At 50.2% G+C, this 18,897-nt stretch overlaps 8 protein-coding genes across 8 annotated transcripts; 4 read left to right on the top strand and 4 right to left on the bottom strand.

Annotated features, from left to right (window-relative positions):
• Nucleotides 1-335: 335 nt before the first annotated feature.
• On the top strand, nt 336-3,247 carry N7520_005078 (uncharacterized protein; the record flags this gene model as incomplete). Its single annotated transcript, XM_057139012.1, has 8 exons — nt 336-375; nt 440-600; nt 655-806; nt 863-1,812; nt 1,872-2,006; nt 2,063-2,191; nt 2,241-2,539; nt 2,588-3,247. 8 exons carry the CDS (start codon nt 336-338, stop codon nt 3,245-3,247), a joined length of 2,526 nt encoding a protein of 841 aa, XP_056997219.1.
• A 212-nt stretch (nt 3,248-3,459) lies between these two features.
• On the top strand, nt 3,460-4,544 carry N7520_005077 (uncharacterized protein; the record flags this gene model as incomplete). The annotated part of the gene is made up of 2 exons (XM_057139011.1): nt 3,460-3,730; nt 3,784-4,544. 2 exons carry the CDS (start codon nt 3,460-3,462, stop codon nt 4,542-4,544), a joined length of 1,032 nt encoding a protein of 343 aa, XP_056997218.1.
• A 266-nt stretch (nt 4,545-4,810) lies between these two features.
• Nucleotides 4,811-6,239, bottom strand: N7520_005076 (putative tetracycline transporter; the record flags this gene model as incomplete). The annotated part of the gene is made up of 2 exons (XM_057139010.1): nt 4,811-6,124; nt 6,171-6,239. The coding sequence occupies 2 exons, from the start codon at nt 6,237-6,239 to the stop codon at nt 4,811-4,813; spliced, it is 1,383 nt and encodes a 460-aa protein (XP_056997217.1).
• Nucleotides 6,240-6,581: 342 nt separating this feature from the next.
• N7520_005075 (uncharacterized protein) lies at nt 6,582-8,068 on the bottom strand (the record flags this gene model as incomplete). The annotated part of the gene is made up of 4 exons (XM_057139009.1): nt 6,582-7,195; nt 7,251-7,782; nt 7,851-7,878; nt 7,932-8,068. The coding sequence occupies 4 exons, from the start codon at nt 8,066-8,068 to the stop codon at nt 6,582-6,584; spliced, it is 1,311 nt and encodes a 436-aa protein (XP_056997216.1).
• Nucleotides 8,069-9,213: 1,145 nt separating this feature from the next.
• Nucleotides 9,214-10,585, bottom strand: N7520_005074 (NUDIX hydrolase; the record flags this gene model as incomplete). The annotated part of the gene is made up of 2 exons (XM_057139008.1): nt 9,214-10,051; nt 10,113-10,585. The coding sequence occupies 2 exons, from the start codon at nt 10,583-10,585 to the stop codon at nt 9,214-9,216; spliced, it is 1,311 nt and encodes a 436-aa protein (XP_056997215.1).
• Nucleotides 10,586-11,135: 550 nt separating this feature from the next.
• Nucleotides 11,136-13,567, top strand: N7520_005073 (SPX domain protein; the record flags this gene model as incomplete). Its single annotated transcript, XM_057139007.1, has 2 exons — nt 11,136-13,382; nt 13,436-13,567. 2 exons carry the CDS (start codon nt 11,136-11,138, stop codon nt 13,565-13,567), a joined length of 2,379 nt encoding a protein of 792 aa, XP_056997214.1.
• Nucleotides 13,568-13,965: 398 nt separating this feature from the next.
• N7520_005072 (DsbA family oxidoreductase) lies at nt 13,966-14,709 on the top strand (the record flags this gene model as incomplete). The annotated part of the gene is made up of 2 exons (XM_057139006.1): nt 13,966-14,010; nt 14,065-14,709. The coding sequence occupies 2 exons, from the start codon at nt 13,966-13,968 to the stop codon at nt 14,707-14,709; spliced, it is 690 nt and encodes a 229-aa protein (XP_056997213.1).
• Nucleotides 14,710-15,279: 570 nt separating this feature from the next.
• Nucleotides 15,280-17,694, bottom strand: N7520_005071 (6-phosphofructo-2-kinase PFK26; the record flags this gene model as incomplete). Its single annotated transcript, XM_057139005.1, has 2 exons — nt 15,280-17,119; nt 17,402-17,694. The coding sequence occupies 2 exons, from the start codon at nt 17,692-17,694 to the stop codon at nt 15,280-15,282; spliced, it is 2,133 nt and encodes a 710-aa protein (XP_056997212.1).
• Between the last annotated feature and the right edge of the window lie 1,203 nt (nt 17,695-18,897).

Genomic DNA, 18,897 nt, shown 5'->3' with positions numbered 1-18,897 from the left:
AAGCTATTCACAATGTACTTCCACCTTGTAAGTACTCGGTGAGATCAGGCGCAATTGACAAGATCCGAGTTCGATTCCAGATTATCCCAAATGAATCTCCTTTAAATTCTTCCAATTCAACAGCTTCAGCAGTTGTAAATGCATAATCAGATATCTTCATACTTTCAATATTACCCTAAGCCCTATATTTCCCGATTGGGCTAAATCTGACGCGCGACGCGGGACGCGTTTTCCGTTATCGCCGATCCAACCTGGAACACTCAAAGGGGAGAGATAATTTGACTCCGCATTTGTGATATTGATATTTTGCTTTTCTCAGTGTCAGGATATTCTCAATGAGCTCCGACACTTTTCGCCCTCGGGGCCGGCCAGCCCGTAAGTCACAGGCTGAATCTATGGACAAATACCATGGCTGGCTAACATAAAATCTACCACCCAGACACTCCGGGGACGACGACCCTAGCCTACACGCCAGATGGGAAACGAGTGATTACTGCTGGATCAAACTCGGCGATTCGCATCTACACCGTCGACCAAGATGGCGAGCCTAAGACTGTGGACGAGGGCATATTGGACGGATATGTTGGAATTGGTGCCACGGTATGCGAGCTGGGGATTCGAGCTATGGGATACGGGAACTGACAGGGGTAACAGAATGACTCCTTTATTGTGGGAACTGAGACTGGTCAAGTCTGGCAGTTTGATACCGTGTCGGGTAAGATGGGGACTCAACTGGTCCGGTGTGCGCTGCCCGTAAGAGACGTGACCGTTTCCCAGGATGGCCAATGGGTTGCAGTGGCAAGCGAGTGAGTGGAAATGACAGACCGGTGTCAATTCTATAGATACTAACAGGTGCCACTAGTGAGCTCACCGTGAAACTTGTCAAAGTCGACGACCAAACCGAGACCAAATACCTTCGCGATCAATTAACAAGCGCGAAACACGTTACATTCGACCCCAAGGGCCGCTATGTGACCGTGTCGGCCATAGATGGCATTCTCTCCGTTTATTCACTAACGGAAGAGGAGCCGGAGTTGGTCCGCAAACTCGATGGAGTCATTCGAAAACTCGAGCCCGATGCAGAGGCATCATCCAGAGCCGTCTGGCACCCGGACGGTACTGCATTTGCCGTGGCGGAAGCTACTCGAGACATTGCAGTTTATTCAATCTCCCACTGGAAGAAAGAAAAGAGTTTTAACGGTGGACACACGGGCGACATCACAACACTAGCCTGGGCACCCAATGGTACGCTCTTAGCCTCGGCTGGAGCTGACGGTCAGATTGTGCTCTGGGAAACCCGCACTCAAACCATTCTACACCGGTTTGATTTTCCAAATGTCATCAACCTTGCATGGCACCCAAGTGTAAACTCACTTTCGTTCACCACCTCGGATGGAGAGTTATTCATCTACGATAAATTCGTCCCAAAGGACCATGAGTCCCAGCTATTGAAGCCGCTTCAGGCTGCCCCCATCTACCCCGGTCCATTGAATGACATTTCCAACAATGTCCAGCAGACATTGGCTGACCGGTCTAGGGAGGCGATCAAGCGGGCAGCTCGCATGGCGTCCCCGGATGAGCTGGATGATATTCTCGGCGATGATGCGGAGATGGAGGATAATTTCGTCGAGGATGACGATGGTGCAGGATATGTCGACGATTTGAATGAGTATGGAAAGAGACCCAGGGGTCATTTGGATGATCTGGAAGGCTCTCACAGCAAGCGCATCTCCTCTGGCGGCGTGCAACCAGAATCCCACCCTCCTATTCAGCCTGGTAGTACACCGTGGGCAGGTAGCAGAAGATATCTCTGTAAGCTGATGAGTTGATACGTTCATTGTTTTTTGTGTCTTGTTTGCTAATTATCTCAGGCCTGAATTTGACTGGTGCCGTCTGGACTGTGGATCAAGAAACACACCACACAGTGACAGTGGAGTTTTATGACCGAGAACTTCATCGGGATTTCCACTTTACGGACCCATACCAATATGACAAAGCATGCCTCAGTGAGTTTGCGATCGCAACAATTATTACTTTCCGCACTAACAAGCTAAATCCACAGACGAGAACGGGACCCTATTTGCCAACAGCCCATCAGATGGCCCTGCTACTATCTTCTACCGACCTCATGAGACATGGACGACCAGGGCTGATTGGCGAACTCAACTGCCCGAAGGAGAGGGAGTGCAAGGTATGAGACGAAGTATCGTTGTTTTATTTTCGCTGCTAACCATTCTCAGCTATGGCACTAAGTAATTCTTATATTGTCGTTCTTACGACGAAAGACTACGTGCGAGTGTACACTTTATTTGGGACCCCCTATCGAGTATACAGACAGAAGAGCCAGGCCGTAACATGCGCCGCATGGCGAGACTACATCATGACCATCGGTAACGGCCCGGTAGGGCCTGATGGGCGATATACCTCATTGCGATACACAATTGAGAACGTTAAACGCGACGAAATCTGCCAGAATGAAGACGTTGTCGCTCTTCCATCCGAGGTCAAGCTGCAGAGTGTTTTCTTTTCCGATCATGGAGTATGTCATTCAACCCCTGAATGTTGACAACAGAACTGACTTTTGCAGGATCCGTGCATCTACGATACCACCGGTGTTTTACTAGTATTGCAGCACTGGCGCACACCAGGTCAAGCCCGATGGGTGCCTCTTCTGGACACAAAGCAACTTGCCCGATTGGCCGCGGGTCGTAAGGAAGAGACCTACTGGCCAGTTGCCGTGGCACAAGACAAGTTCCACTGTATCATTCTCAAGGGTGGTGACGAGAATCCATACTTCCCGCGACCGCTGCTCAGCGAATTTGATTTCCAGGTACCCATTTCCAGCCATGCAGTCAGTGATCCTGAAGAATCAGAGGCAGTAGCGGCAGGACGCAGCGCCAGTATGAAGTTTGAAGAGGCCTTTGTGCGAGGCAATCTTCTTCTGTCACTCTTCCAGGACCTCTTGGAGTCTACCAATGCGACAGCCAGCCAACGTACCGAATTGGCGCGTAAGGAATTGGAGATCGACAAGACCTTGCTGCAGATGCTGGCCATCGAGTGCAGAGAGGGTGAGGAGCGTGGTATGAAGGCGCTTGAACTAGTAACCATGATGAACGATCGTAATGGTAAGATGCTTGAGGCAGCAGCCAAGGTGGCGCAACGCTATGAACGTGGTGTCTTGGAGGATAAGATCCGTGAACTTGCCGAGAAAAGGATGATCGGTATGGATGATGATGAATTGGCCTAGAAACTTGATAAACAAATTCAGAGAAGGAGAACTAAAAGATTCGATTTTGTACTGAAGAGAGTTACTGTGTTGTATAAAGTCCGTTATGATTGAACACATTCTATACTGACGCATTCCGATTGGTTCGCAACTTCCAAGCAGAAAGTGGAACGTTTGACTCCGCAATTGATTCAACTTCAACTTCAACTTCATGACATGACAAACAGGTAAAAATGCCAAAGCTGGCTTCGCCTTTTCTACACCTTAAGGTTCCAACCTTGAGCACGGCGGGCCGTAGCTTTGCATCTTCACGACTGTGTCGACTTGCCCAAGCGCGACATGGTATCTTGAAAGAGCCTTGGTTACCTCCGCACTCGACCGCACCTCTCCTAACAACATATTTCTCCCCAACTCAAGTACAAAGAGAAATCAACGGACTAGAGACAGGTCCACAGAGAGGCGACCATAAACCGCCAGATGAACGGGTATTGAAACTCGGAAAGAGTGAGTGCGAACAGCAACCTCAAAACGAATCCGTTTTAAACTTGACCATACAGCTCTACGAACACTTTCTCCTCTTCTTCCTACAATATTGTATAATACCCTTCCTGCGAAAATTCTATCTCCGAGCGTCAACCTCCACCTCTTTCCATCGACACACCCACACCTCCCCACTGTCAAAGGACGCACCCTATACCGCGCTGCGCTGTGGACCGTTCCGGTAGCATGGAGCAGTATCCCATTATTAGGGAATGTCAAGCTGCAGATCCTCAGCGAGCGCATCGTGCGCGCAGGCACAGTCCTTGACCCAGAGCGCGCAGAGAATCACGAGTGCGGCGATGAGCGGTTAGTCGTACGATGGAAAACTGAGCCTCGAACCGACAGCCTGCCATTCCACGACTCACAAAGGGAGGCTTTTACCGGGAGACGACAAAACAATCCGAGTTCCACGCAAACCTCTGTGGGCGCAAGAACGACTCAGCCGTCACCCACACATGGCGATGCATCATCACCCTCGAAGAGCAGCGCAAATAAGGGACTGAGTGTATTGCTTGGCGGCGAGGAGCCGATCTTCAAGCTCTCCAAAGAAGAGCAATTTACCGGGTTATTCATTTTCTCGTTTGACGAGGAAGGGCGTATCTTGACGCATACGATTGAACATGCCGACGAGGCGAATGGATGGGATCGCACCGCTAAGTTTGTGACATTAACAGACTGGTTGATTGGCAAGGCGCGCGGATCGCTGGATCCGATACCCAATCCTGGACTAATTATGGAGTCTTGCGAGGATTATCGGCGACGACTTGAGTCCTCTTAATTGGCATTAACAAGTCCATTAATCTTTCATGATTTCTCTGGCAGGTCCTCGGGAGATCTTACTAACATCACCACTCTTACCCTACTTGTAATATATATACAGTACCCATGTCAAAGAGGCACGAGTATGATAAACCCCACTCCTTGCATGCAATTTTAGAGATATACATAAAGAGAAGTCATTCATAGCCACCCAAATGCAAACAAAATACAGTCATTCTGCCACACGACCAGCGAGCGAAGCAGAACACAGAAGAATAATTCCCCTCACTCCGTCTTCGAATGAACAACGGGCGACTTCAAGAAACCAAAGACTCCAACAGCCACAACGCACATGGCAATACCACCAACGGTGTATGCGGCCTCACGACCAGCCCACCAAAACAAGGAGCAGAAAAGGATAGGCCCGGTAGCCCGTCCCGCCTGACCCCACCCACGAAGACGGCCCATGACAGCACCGCGGTTAGCATCCCTAGCCTCGAAACTACCCAAGCTGTTAAGGCCTGTTACAACGGTGGCCGTCGTCACAGCAAGCAATGCACCAGCAGCATAAAGGCCTGCGACAGACGAGATATGCGCGAGGCAGAAAAAGGACAAAGCACAAGCTACCACACCAGCCCGGACCGTGACCAGCGGAGGCAGACGGCGGACGAGAGTACCCTGGAGAAGGGAAGCAATAAGACCCATCATGGAAAGGAGACGTCCATTCAGGGCCGCGGGGCTGGCCGTGGTGGTTTCAGCGTAGAGCGTAGCAGTCAAGAAGGGAAGAGAAAACTCCAATCCTGAGAATGGTAACAGGAAGAGGAAATGGATAGCATTGAGGATGGCTGGTTGATTGGTATGCGGTCTCTGAGCGGAAGAGTCCTTCTTCGCGTCCTTCTTCGCGTCCTTCTTCACTTTAGAATCCTCATTCCCAGTCTCGGTCTCGGTCTCAGTCTCAGTGTTGATCTCCTGCTCGAGAGTGGTGAGTCGCGGATGCGTCTCAGGCAGACAAGCCCAGATGTAGAAAGTCTCCAAGGCGATCAACAAAAGCGACATCAAAGCTGCACTAATAAAGGGATTCGCAGCAACGATCTCAATAGAGCTCAGACCGGCACCGAGCAACGGACCGAACGTAAAAGCCACGCTAAAACAAGCGCCAACCAGAGCCATGGACGCGCCACGATGCGCTTCATCAGTAATATCCGCCACAATAGCATTGGCCAATTGCACATTTGCTTCACTGAGGCCTCCGACAACACGACTCGCCAAAAAAGTACGGAAATCCGTCGCGGAGACCCAGAGTGTCACGCTGAGAAGGTTGCCAATCATTGCCCAAAGCAATGTGCGGCGACGACCATGTTTATCCGACAGGTGACCAATTACTGGGGCGACAACGGCCTGAAGTAGGGAGAAGAGGGAACCGAGGGCTCCGCCAAGGAGAACGATATCATAGCGCGAGTCGATGGGGCGGGCGAAGGAATTCTTGTAGGCATTTAAGTAGTGGAAGATGCGATTGAGAAGAGAGTTTGGAGATGGATCTTGGGCGCGATAGAAGGATAATAGCGATGGGAAAAGTGGTAGAATGAATGTAAAGGAGATCTGGTCTGATTGTTAGAAACGTGGGATGATAAGTAACAATACTTACAAGATCTAGCAACAACGAGGTCATCAAGACTTTGAGAACTTGTTTACGTTGGGCGCCAGCGATAGCCATGATTGTATGTTTGTAGCTGGCGCACCATAGGAGTAAAGAATTGAAGTAAAAGGGTGTGAAGGAGGGAAGGAGTGAAAGTGGGAAGAAGCTTGAAACAAGGTGATGGAAGGGTAAAGTGGAGTATGGTGGAGCTGACTACTATTGGGTTTCATTTATGTTATCAGATCTGCCTCAATCCCCTCATTAGCATACAGAAATTGGGAAATATGCAACGCTCGAAATCAAAAGATAAATATGGAGGAGCTTTTTACACTCCCAGAAGAAAATTCGTTGCGTTCGTCATACATCACACCAACTGAGAGACGGTGGAAAAGCGAACCGCACATGTCCATACCTCCTTGATCATTGACCATCTGCAGGTCCACTGGCGCTAGCGCTGGCACCGCCACCGCGTTTTCCACGTCGGCCACCACGAGGCCGGTCACCAGCACCGCGGTTCTCACCAGCAGCACGGCTCTCACCACCACCACCACCACCACCACCACGGCTCTCACCACCAGCACCACGGCTTTCACCAGCACCACGGCTCTCACCACCACCACGGCCACGACGCGATCCATCACCACGACTGCGTCCATGGCGGTGACGGCTTCGACCAGAACCCTTGGCACCATCGGCAGCTTTAATTTCGGTATCGGCAGGAGTGGCTTGGAGGCCAGTCTCGGTCTCTGCGGGGTCACGAGGAACCTTTACCCACTCATCATTCGTTGGGGATGAAGTAGAGTCGGCCACCTGATTCGCTCCCCCAGCAGTCGAACTCTGGGCTGGAGGAACTACCTGGTCGGGCTGAGTTGTGGTCTTCTCTTGAGCGGCGACTTGGGTGCTAATGGAAGTATCCTGAAGTTCGGTCAAGCCAGCATTGGCGAGGGTTGGGTCTGAGGTAGGAGCAGTTTCGGTAGATTGTTCGGATTCCTCGGTGGGGACGAGACGGTTGGATTCCCTCTTCACGTCGCCATCTAGAAATGCATTAGCTAGAAAAGCCAAAGCTCCACAGATAGCAAAATCACTCACAGGTCAAACCCAAGAATTCACCCTCAAGACCCAAAACTGGCTCATCCACACCTTCAATGAGCTTTAACATCGCCTTGACCGCATCCTTGTTTCCAGCGTATACGTGGTAGAGGACGGCCTCAAAGGCAATGCCCTCGGCGGACTGGTCCTCAGCACGGCGCATATGCGCCGCGGCGGAGAGGAACTTACCCAGGTGAAGTAAGTTCTCGTGCATCACGCGTGAATTAGTCTCAGTGGCATCAGCCAGAGCATTTGCGCGCACCGCTGCCAGCTCCTCCTGATGGATCTTATCCAGAGCTGCCTTCTGCTGGTCCAAAGCCGCCTTCTGGCTGGCAATCTTCTCCTCGTATTGGGAAGCAAACTCCCTATAGTGACCGATTTGTTCTTCAATCTGTGTAACGGCAGCCTGGAGGGAAGGCTTCTTCAGCGCTTGAGCTTTCTGGTCCGCATTGATCTTCTTCTCCGCCACGAGGTCATCCAGAGACTTTCCAGGGTGCTCAGCGAGGATGCTATCCAGTTTGGCGGTGGCATTCTATTTAGATTGAAGCATACTTAGCGACGATGGTCCAAATATCAGGGAATAATTAGAAATTAACGTACCAACTTCTTCACCGCGTTGCGCAGGCTCCTGGACGCATTTTGTTAGCTCCTGAGGGGTAAAGAACGAGATTAAATACGTACTTCTGGAGCTCCCTGAGGTAAACGGGCTCCGAGTCATTCACTTCTGTGGGACTTTGAGGGCTTTGAGGTTCTTGAGAGATGCTTGAAGCTTGAGCGTGTCTCTTGCTCTTAGCGTGGGGTTTGTGGGAAGTAGCCATGATAGAAAAATGGTGGCACAGTGAAAATGAAGACGAGTAAATTAGAAAAATAAGTGCGTTGCAATAGGAGAAATTCAGAATTCCAAGTAATGGGAAAGTGAAGAGTACGAAGAAGAATGGAGATGCGGGTGGAACTTCCACCGTGGAAGTCGCCCGAAGCTTTTCCTGATCGGTACAGCCCACATCAATCACTTTAGCACTTACATCCACACTTTCTACATACACATAGAATTGAATATATACTTAGGTCACTGCAGGAATCCAAATAATAAATGAAATATCTCAATTGCCCGGGTATCAAAATCCTTTAACGCCAATGCGCCATCGTGACAAGCACAGCTCAAGCATAGGCACAAGCACAAGAACACACATCAATCAATATCATCTGACATAGCTTGCGATTAAGTGTATAGTGTCATCATGGAAGCAAAAGAGCCCCAAATTGAGCCCCAATCATCCTTGGAATTTGCGTAATGACTTCTACATGCGACCAGGCTTGTCAGTATGTGGGACGCGGCCATTGGCACTACCGGTTATACCACGGATCCGGATCGGATTCATAACGCACCTCAGTAACCTTGCGGATGGAGTTCGCTGAGATATTCTTTTCACCGGACTTGCGCGATCGGATGGAGGCCTCTCGCATTAATCTGCTGGTATTATTAGCGCCACTGAAGACAGCCTGGAGGATGTATAGGTTGCGATTCGAAGAGTGAGGGTCAAAGTAGGTAGGATGAGGTCGTACTCTTGCATGAACAGCATGTAGTCTAAAAAGATCTGTAAACCAGTCGAGGCATTAGTGACGTCCCAGTCGCATGCGTTGGGTTGGGTTGAAACTTACCAGAATATCAGCATTCTTGCTCACACTCTTGTTAGAGTGCGCCTTAACAATACGTTTAACAGTCCCACGTGGGTAGAGCTTCTGTGTGGCAGCCATTGCGCATTTGCAAATGATATGACGAAGGGAGGGAACGCGGGCACTGTTTACGGGTGGAGTGGTTAATGCTTGGATTATGTAACCCTTATCTATATTTAATTACATCAACGCATTAATGGGCTTCTCTGACTAACTAACTTAGTTAACTTCATTTTATTACATAAGGTAAAATTAGATGCGTTGATATTTCTACAAATATTTCCATGTCTCATGAACGTCTCCGAAGAAGTCGCCAGGCAGCGAAAACAGCCGCCGATCCCAGGGTCATCCGCCAGGCAAGAAATACATAGATCGCCACCCGTAATCGATCATAGTAGCCTTGTAACATGATACCTACTGCATAGGAGGTTCCGTCGACAGCCCGATCAGTAGGCCCGTAATAGCGCCCGACCCCTAGACCACCAATTCCGACCTCATTGTGGTCATGAGTAGCCTCGGGGGTAACAGCTAAGGCGGCTGTTCCACTGTCGGATGCGGTATCACTGGGGCGAGCCCCTAGCTTGACCTTTTGCTTGTTGCGCTTTCGCAGATTATAGGTCAGGATGCTAACGATCAGTCGGAGATCTGGAACCGTGAAAGTCGGATACTTCCACATCTGCACAGCTGTGTTGGGAGGAAGCATGTCCAGGAAATCGGCCAAGATGCCGAGGGTCAGACCCCAGAGCAGGAGTGGACGATCCGCCTCACCCGAGTCTGCTTGGTTGCTGAGACACCATGATTTCACCTTTTGTATGAAGGAAGGCTGGATATTCTCCTCGGGAACAAACCCGGGAATTGAGGTGCACCGCAGGGTTTCTGATGGAAGCAGTCGAACTGCGGAGAACTGCATAAAGCCCATCAGAGACCGAACGGCTATTCGGGTGAGAAACCCGCTTTGTTTAGCAAACCGTTGCGACATATCCACATACTCCACAGTACGGAGAGAAGATGATAGAAGTGCTCTGAGGGGGATCCAATGTGTTGATGCCACCTCGGTAGGCTGTAATTTGAGGATCGGGGAGTCGCTCCGAGTGGTGAGAAATACAAAAGGACATAGAACCATCAGTCTAGGGGTATAATGATCAGCTTTCTTCATTTCACGTTAACAGCAATTCCCATAGCACATACGGTTGCGACCCCCAGCTGGTCGTCACCACTCTTTCAGGAAGATTCCCCACGTGAATGCAGTCATCTGTAGTCAGGTCCAGCCCAATTTCCTCTGATGCTTCTCTGATGGCTGCTGCGAGATCATCTTCATCCTCCGGGTCTCGTTTTCCTCCAGGTAACGCGACATGACCGGTCCATCGGTCGCCGACTCGCGTCGCGCGCTTGATAAAGAGAGCCTCCGGGTCACCATGTTGGACCCACGGCTGGGCAAAAAATTCGTCTAGTCTTTCTTCCACGCCCAATGATGGGTCCCCGATCGAAGGCGAGGTCGGCCAGTGATCATAGGTCGGGCGAACCCGGATAATTAGGGCGACGGAGGCACGTTTTTTGCAACCTGATGGATTGGGAACATGGGGATAAGGGCGTTGGTGAAGCTCTGACAATATATTATGCAGGGAAAGAGAAAGCCCTGGCTGTGGAGAAGAGGCGTCCATTGGTCCAATGTCAATCGAAATATATACAATTTGGGCACAATAGGGACTCGTCGTAGCCATGCGGCAGGAGCCCCGGTCATTACTATTCGTACTAGGCCCTATATAGACTAGTGTAAACGACGGGTAAGAAGTGGATTAAATTACGTAAAGTTATATAATACGGATTAATTAAGCTACTTCTCTACTTGTCGGGCTATAGTTGATCCTAGAGCTTGCCATTCATTTACTCTGATTGGTTAATTTCTCAATGCGGCAAGTCAATGAGAGCCACAGAGAGACGCACGTGCGTGCTAAAGCTATTGACACTAATCACTTGGAGACACTAACTTGAGGCACTAATTCTTTTTCTCTAGTGCTTTGCGCATCCGGGAAAAAAAAAGTTCCAGAGATTGAGAGAAAAGCTTTTCCACAATCAGTCCTGCTGATTCACATGGTGGCCGCCTCTTACGCCCTTCTCTCGCTCTCATCCCGCTTCTCTTCATCTCTCCCCGCCACTAGATACCAATCTGAGAACAGCCTTTCGGGCCCGAACCAACCCCACTGAGACACTATGCGGTTTGGGAAGACCCTCAAGAACTCGGTTTACCCGCCGTGGAAGGGCAAGTACATTGACTACAACAAGCTCAAGGCCCTGTTGCGCGAGAATGATGTCACTGGCGAGGACGCCAGCGACTCCGATGACAGCCTGTGGACTGAACAGGATGAGGAAACATTTGTGCAGGAATTGCTGAATGTACAGCTGGACAAGGTCAATTCCTTCCAAGCGGAGACCTCGAAGCAGCTCCGTGAGCGTACATCAGCCATTGAGGCCAAGCTGCGCCCATTGGCTCCGTCTGGAGAGCAGGAGGCTCTCATCCCCGATCTACAGGAGAAGCGCAGACTGGCGACAGAGGCTCTCGAGGAACTAGACGGCATCACCAAGGAGGTCAGTGAATTGGAAAAGTACAGCCGCATCAACTTCACCGGTTTCCTCAAGGCCGCCAAAAAGCATGACCGCAAGCGTGGTACTCAGTACCGCGTCAAACCATTGTTGCAGGTTCGCTTATCGCAGCTTCCCTTCAATTCAGAGGACTATTCGCCTTTAGTCCACCGTCTGTCGGTGATGTACTCCTTTGTCCGTGAAACTCTGACCGAGGACGTCGTTCAACCTTTGAAGGAGCCTGAGCGTGGCTTTGGTCGCGATGTCTATTCTTCTTACAAGTTCTGGGTTCACGCAGACAACATTCTGGAGGTGAAGACATATATTCTCCGCCGTCTACCTGTCCTGATCTACAATCCGGGAACCTCAAAGAATGCGGACACCCTCGACGACCCCACCATCACCTCTCTCTACTTCGATAACCCACAGTTTGACCTCTACAACCAGAAGGTCGCCCGTGCATCCGAGGCTGGATCCCTGCGGTTGCGCTGGACTGGACAGCTGAAGGATAAGCCGTCTATCTACCTGGAGAAGAAGATTGTGACCGACTCTGACAGCAGTCGGGAAGTTAAAGTGCAGCTCAAGGAAAAGCACATCAAGGAGTTCCTGGATGGCGAGTATCACTTGGACAAGAAGGTTCATCGGATGGAGGATATGCACAATGGAGAATCTTCGGAAGCAGAATCTCTCAAGAAGGACGTCGAAGAGTTGCAGTCGTTCATCAAGGAGAACAACCTGCAGCCCATGGTGCGGGCCAACTACACACGTACAGCCTTCCAAATCCCCGGCGATGACCGCGTTCGAATTTCCATGGATACCAACCTCGCCATGATCCGTGAAGACTGCCTTGACCCTGAGCGTCCCTGTCGAGACCCCTCCGAGTGGCACCGTGTCGACCTCGATGATAGCGAAATGTCATACCCATTCAGTAGCATCCGAACCGGTGAGATTGTTCGTTTCCCCCATGCTTTGCTGGAAATCAAGCTACGTGGGAAAGCCCACCAGGCGGAGTGGGTGAATGATCTCATGGCTTCGCATCTTGTCAAAGACGCACCCCGTTTCTCCAAGTTCGTCCACGGCACGGCCCAATTGTTCGAGGATTATGTCAACAGTTTTCCGTTCTGGCTGGGTGAGCTCGAGAGTGACATTCGTCGTGATCCCGAGACTGCGTTCTACGAGGAACAAGAACGGTTGGCGAGACGCAATGAGGAGGACATCGCAGTCGGCAGTTTCCTTGGTGGCGCAGGTAGCCCAAGTGCCAATGCACTGGCTGGATCTCCTTTCAGTCGATGGAGCGAACCCAGGCATCACTGGGCGTTGCGTAGGCCTTCTGGATTCAGCGAAGTGCCGGCAACCCGCCGTCTCTCCCACGTTGAGCCCCAGCGCCGCGAGGTGGTACCCCAACCCCCTGCCGAAGCAATTCAAGAGCCCGAGGACGAACCTTCTAGGCTCACTTCCATTCTAAAATCACTTGGTATCTCGAAGTCAAACTGGACTCGGCCAGAGAACGTTCCCCTGCCTCCTGGAGTGCGGGATCCTGGCATTTGGATCAAAGACACTGGTCCCGTCCGTGTGGAAAGTAAGGTGTGGCTGGCTAACCAGCGAACCTTCATCAAGTGGTTGCATATCAGTATCCTGTTGTCAAGTTTGTCACTGGGTCTTTATAACGCTGCTGGCAAGCACAACAAAATCGCCCAGGCACTGGCCGTTGTATACACATTCTTTGCCCTGTTTTCCGCTGCCTGGGGCTGGTACATGTATGAGAAGCGCTCCCGACTCATCCGCCAACGGAGCGGCAAGGACTTGGACAACTTGTTTGGCCCTCTTGTCGTATGCATTGGTCTCGCTGTTGCTCTCGTCCTTAACTTTGCCTTCAAGGTAAGACTCTTAATTTCATTGTTGAATGATCATTTTGCTGACAATACTAATAGTACAAATCTGTGCTTGAGCAAGCCCGGAACAATGATCCCTCACATGGAGTCCCTGTTCACAACAACTCATCTGCACTGTTCACTGAGCAAGTCCCATGGAATGTTGGTAATCAGGCACAACAAATTCTTTAAGTGGATGAGATGTCTCATGAGTTAGTCCTTCGGGAAATTTTCGAGCTGGTTAGGTCACAGTGCCCTTGTATATGAACTCTTCAGTCATGCACGACACGACATATTTGGGACATTTTTTTCTTGGCGCATTCGTGGATTTGTATTTTATCATGGATAGCCTGCATAAATTGCATCAACTTCATACTTTTTCAACGCAATTCAAATTAAGTTAAATCTATTGATAAAGTATACTTTGTTAAGAATCCAGAAACGAGGGGAAGGAAGAGGAAAATGATAGTAAATTATTAGTCAACTGGATTTCGCTGACAAATTGAGTTAGGATCCGCGTTAACTTATAGTTACACTAGTCTTTATCTCCCGTTCCCCCTCATACAGCAGAGCATTTGACAACAGAAATCATGACAAATTTCAAGATCCAAATCATCTCCGACAGCGTCTGTCCCGTACGTAATCTCAAAATATATCCTCTAGGCCTATATCAGACTAATCAAACCCAGTGGTGCTATGTCGGCTACCGACGCCTTTCCCGCGCAATTAACATCCACAAAGCCAACAACCCAGCTGACACATTCACTCTCAACTGGCGCGCATTCTACCTAAACCCAAACTCACCAATATTCCCTGGTATCAACAAGAAAGACTGGTACGTGGAGAAGTTCGGGGCAGAGCGCTTCAAGGCTATGTTCGCACGACTATCAGCCGCGGGCGAGGCCGATGGGATTGCATTTAATTTTGGAGGGAATACGGGATCGACGCGGGATTCCCATCGTGTTATTTGGTATGCTGGTGAAGAGGAGCTTAAAGGTACTCAAGCAGCAGGTACAGGGACGGGTGTTGGCGGATTGCAGACCCGGGTCGTGGAGAACCTGTTCCGAGCTTACTTTGAGGAGGAGAAGAATATTACGGATGTGAAGATTTTAATTGAGGCGGCTGTTCAAGCTGGGCTGGATGGTGGGGAGGTTACTAAGTTGCTTGAGTCTGGTGATGGGGCGGAGCATGTTGATGCGGAGGCGTTCGCGGCGTCTAGGAGGTTGGTCTCTGGGGTTCCGCATTTTACAGTGCAGGGGAAATATGTGGTTGAAGGGGCGGATGAACCAGAGACATTCTTGAATATTTTTGAGCAAGTGAAGCAGGATGAGTAAAGAGATAAATATACAATGAATAATGGTTATGGCTTAGCAGCATACATCATTGCAAATTTTGATGAATGATTGATTCATTGAAAGAACAAAAACATCAGTACATCGTATCGAGGCAAGCAAAAGCTACCAAAGCACAATTCCCAGTCAACTCAATGTCGATATGCAAGTGGGTATCTCGAGGTCTAACGAAAGAAGCTCGTTTAGTCGAAGCCATAGTGAGCTCATCGAGTCATCGCTTCCGCTGAACGCCGAATTTATGCAAAGACAACGAGCAACATGGGTTGGAAAAAATCACCGAATTCCTGCATGCAATAGCCTGTAATGTAACCCATGAAAACAGAAAGCAACGGACAAAAGGGCTGCAAATTCGAAACACAATACAACGCGATAGAGCGAGGAAAAGAATACAATGCCTACCAGAATAACGGAAAGGCAAAAGTACAAGACATGGAGCAATGGGTCAGAATATTGATATGGGAATATTAGCCGAGTCGAGGTCATCTTGAAGTTGAATAGAAAGATTGTCATCACAGTTCATAGCGAATCATGAGAGTAGGATCGACAAGGGCTTCAGAATGCGATGCTTGCTTGGCGGTCATGTCCGGTGACCTGCTTCAATTGGTAACCAGGAACAAAGTCAAACCACTCGGATTCAGGGTTGTAACGGTAAGCCCTGAAGTCAACACCGTAAGGCTTGGGCTCCAACATGTAGAGCACGCCCATCTCAACATCCAGATTGGCGACCTGGTCACGTTGCAGACCCTGGAAGTAAGAAAGGAGTACACGGGCAGTAGATCGGTGGCTAACCAGTAGAACGTGATCAGTAGTACGCTCAACCTCGACAATGACGGCCCGCAAGCGGTTAATAATGTCGAGGTAACCTTCTCCACCAGGTCCGGGGTATCGGTAAAAAAGCTTATCCTTCTTGCGGTGAGCATATTCCTCGGGGAACTTCTCCTGAATCTCCTTATAGGTCATGCCCTCCATCCTTCCAGAGTGAAGTTCATCAAGCATACGCATTTGCTTGACGTCATACTCTTCTTCATTGAAGTAGTCGACTGTTTGGACGGCCCGCTTCATCATCGATGACCACACACAGAAATTTCGGGGCTGGTCATGAGGGATATAAGAAGGATTCGGGGGAGTGCTGTCACCCGGACGAGGTGGGAAGTGCTTCAGCAAGTCCTTCTGGCGCTGATATAGCTCCCACTTTTCCCGCTGGGAATTGATGAATCTAGTCAAGGCCCTGGCGTATCGCTGACCATTCTCGCTGAGGCCAGAATCTCCACCAATTCGACCGGCCTGGTCATCCAGGCTTTCGCCATGTCGCGTGATCCAAATTTGGCGTGGAGAGAGGTTAAAGTTGAGAAGATAGTAGACAACCTGTGATGACAGGAAACCATGCGTTTGATGGGCGACAACCTTGCGACCAACATCAATCATTTGGATAAATGCCATGCCCATTTTCTCCTCGTATTCGCCTAGGGGAACATACGACTTCTCGTAGAGAGCCACACGCCTCTTGAAATCCTCCAGTGACTTTTCCGGGTCTTGGCCCTTGTAGTCAGGTCCAGACAGCTTCAGGCGCATATTGGCCTCGAGCAAAGTCTGGTCCACACAGCTGCTTTCAAGGAACAAGATGTTCAATTCTGGGCCAGCCCGTTTCCGAATATGATCAACGACAGCCTTGCGACGCTCCATGGTACTGTTAGTCGCATCGAGAATGCCGACGCTGCCGCCTTCATCCAAAATGTAGTCGAGAAGCTCATCAAGAGTGTCGAGGGCGACTCGCTCCCGAAGCTTGACAGCGTCTTGATTCTGCGGGTCAAAGAAATTCGCAGTCTGGTCCATTGGTTCTGGAGAAGCTTCTGTGGTGGCCTCGTCCTGGATTGACTGGCCAGGGCTCGCATCAATTGACGGAATTACCGTGCCTCCATTCTGCGAGACAGAAGGTTCGACATCCTTGCCGTTTACAAGGATCTTAGTAGGAACAGCTGGGGGTGGAAGAGGGGCTTCCTCCGGCGGAGAGTATTCGCCTTGATTGTGTTTTCCGACGCTCACACTCAGGCGGCGCACCGAGTCGACGAGGTCCCGGTGGACATTCTTCGGGCCCTTTTCTGCGGTTCGAGGGGCCGGTGTGGGAGACCTGCCAGCTGCAACACGACGACGTGCACCAACGTTGAAGATATGTGTGTCATGCTGAAGCCAGTTCAAGTAGCGGGCAAGTTTCTTGGTGATGTAACTCTTGCCACGGGCGGGGAGGCCGACCATAACGATGACCAGCTTTGCACCGACATCGCGTTGAGCAATTCGGCCATCTGGAGAGACCTTGGACTTGGTCAGGCCGGGAATATCAAGAGTGGTGGCTCGGACTCTACTGCTCGGGGTGCCTGGTTGTGTACGACCCGATCTGCAGGCAGAAAAAAGCGTTAGCCCAGAATTTAAGCCTATTGAAATCGAAGGATCACACAACAAGTGAATGCGGCTCAGCCACAAGGGGGGAGGGGGTCCAAAGCACGCGAGCGTGCATCAAGCTCCTTCCCTCATTCCCATAGGGCGGGATAGACTTGACCGCACATTGCAGTGTCGATCAAGCCGATATGTCCTCGTTCATAGGCTGGGGATCGGAATATTCAAACAACAAGGTTCTGGGGGTCTGGGGTATTCGACGACTCAGAGGCAGAGGACTTACATCTGTGGAGACGGCGGTGCGGTAGAAATCGGAGTGTCAGTCAAGGCGGTTCCGACTCCGCCCTTGGGCGCCTGTGATGCCTTGTGGACATCGGAATGCAAGTCATTTCCTAGCGCTCTCCCGACCACAGTTTTCGGAAGCATCACTGCTCCTTCTTTACCCGAGCCAGGGCTAGATCCATTTGAGATGCCGTTGAGTCGATGGTTCATATTCCTTTGATCCCCCCGGGATGAAGGGTCTGAAGTGGCGGACGACATGATTGCCGACCGTGCAATATCGGAATGTTGCGCCATCCCCGGTAAGGAGGGCCTTTTCCGGAGAAGCAAGCTTTCGATATCTGAAAAGGTTCCTTTTCAATAACAAAAAAGGATCGTTTCTTGATGAACAGGATCTGATGAAAGCCCTGTTGAGAGACAAAGAGGGGGAGAAAAACAGTTAAGGCGGGAGCGGATGACTCAACTCCGGGGCCAAAACGTCACTTTTCCTAATATTCCAGCAGTCAATATGGTCAAAGACTTGTCAAATTTTGACCTTTTCGATGTTCTTCTTTGCTCTGTGCGGTGGAGATGGAGGGGAAATATCAAAAGTCGAATGATCAAAAGTCGAATGGATTTGAAATCCTCTGTACGGAGTGATAACCCAAGACCTATACACTTCAAATAAGTCAAGGATTCTATTTTTGTTACTCGTGTACAAAGATATGACAAGATATATTATAAGGGAAAGGTCGAAGCAGCCACAGTCGGATGAATGAAATCACCAGGCAGCTTAAGATGATGATAGAGTCCACTCTGGGTGGGGATCATTGGGGCTTCAAGACTCACGGAATGATGTCAGGGGCGCAGAGGGGAAAAAAGGTACTGTAGATCATAGATCATAGATCATAGACAAATATGATAGGAAAAGTTGGATTGGGAGGCTCAATCTATATAAAGGTTCCAAAGAACAAGTCTCCAGACGTTATCTAACCTAGAATGCTTGGCTCAAGACATCTCCAGGCCAAATCATTATGGTGGAGCAAAATCACCATGGCACCATCCCTGTGCTGATATGATACAGTATGACTGGTCTAATCAAAAGAATCCACACCAGTTCCCACGGTCAAGCAATTTCTCGATCCTTCTTGGGAATGCGGCGCTAATTTTAGCTCTAAAATGCAACAGATAAGGCCGTCTAGTTGAGATCTGAAAATAATCAGGCCAGCAGCCGAGTTCAAACCCGGCGTGTCCGGTGTTGGGGCGGCGTTGTGCAACTGCGCGTCTCCGCTCGGGCAGAGTCCTCCCTTTCCCCATGAGCATACTCGGCTTACTTGGCAGTTCCCGGGCCTCAGTGCTGCAGATTGATTTCCGACCAACCGTATGCTCTGGTTGCTCCACGGTGATCGTCCCGCTGCCGGTCCCCGGCACTCCCGGCAGGTGATAAGTTATCTCGGCGGTGACACAGAATCCTTAGCGCTTGGCGGTCACGCAGGGGGCAACACACATTGCCCAAGGATC

Source organism: Penicillium odoratum (genome assembly GCF_028828045.1).
Source record: "Penicillium odoratum strain IBT 22623 chromosome Unknown utg000004l_segment0_segment0, whole genome shotgun sequence".
In the NCBI taxonomy this organism is placed as follows: domain Eukaryota; kingdom Fungi; phylum Ascomycota; class Eurotiomycetes; order Eurotiales; family Aspergillaceae; genus Penicillium; species Penicillium odoratum.
Note: the sequence above shows the minus strand (reverse complement) of the source record. Positions and strands in the feature narration are given on the sequence as shown.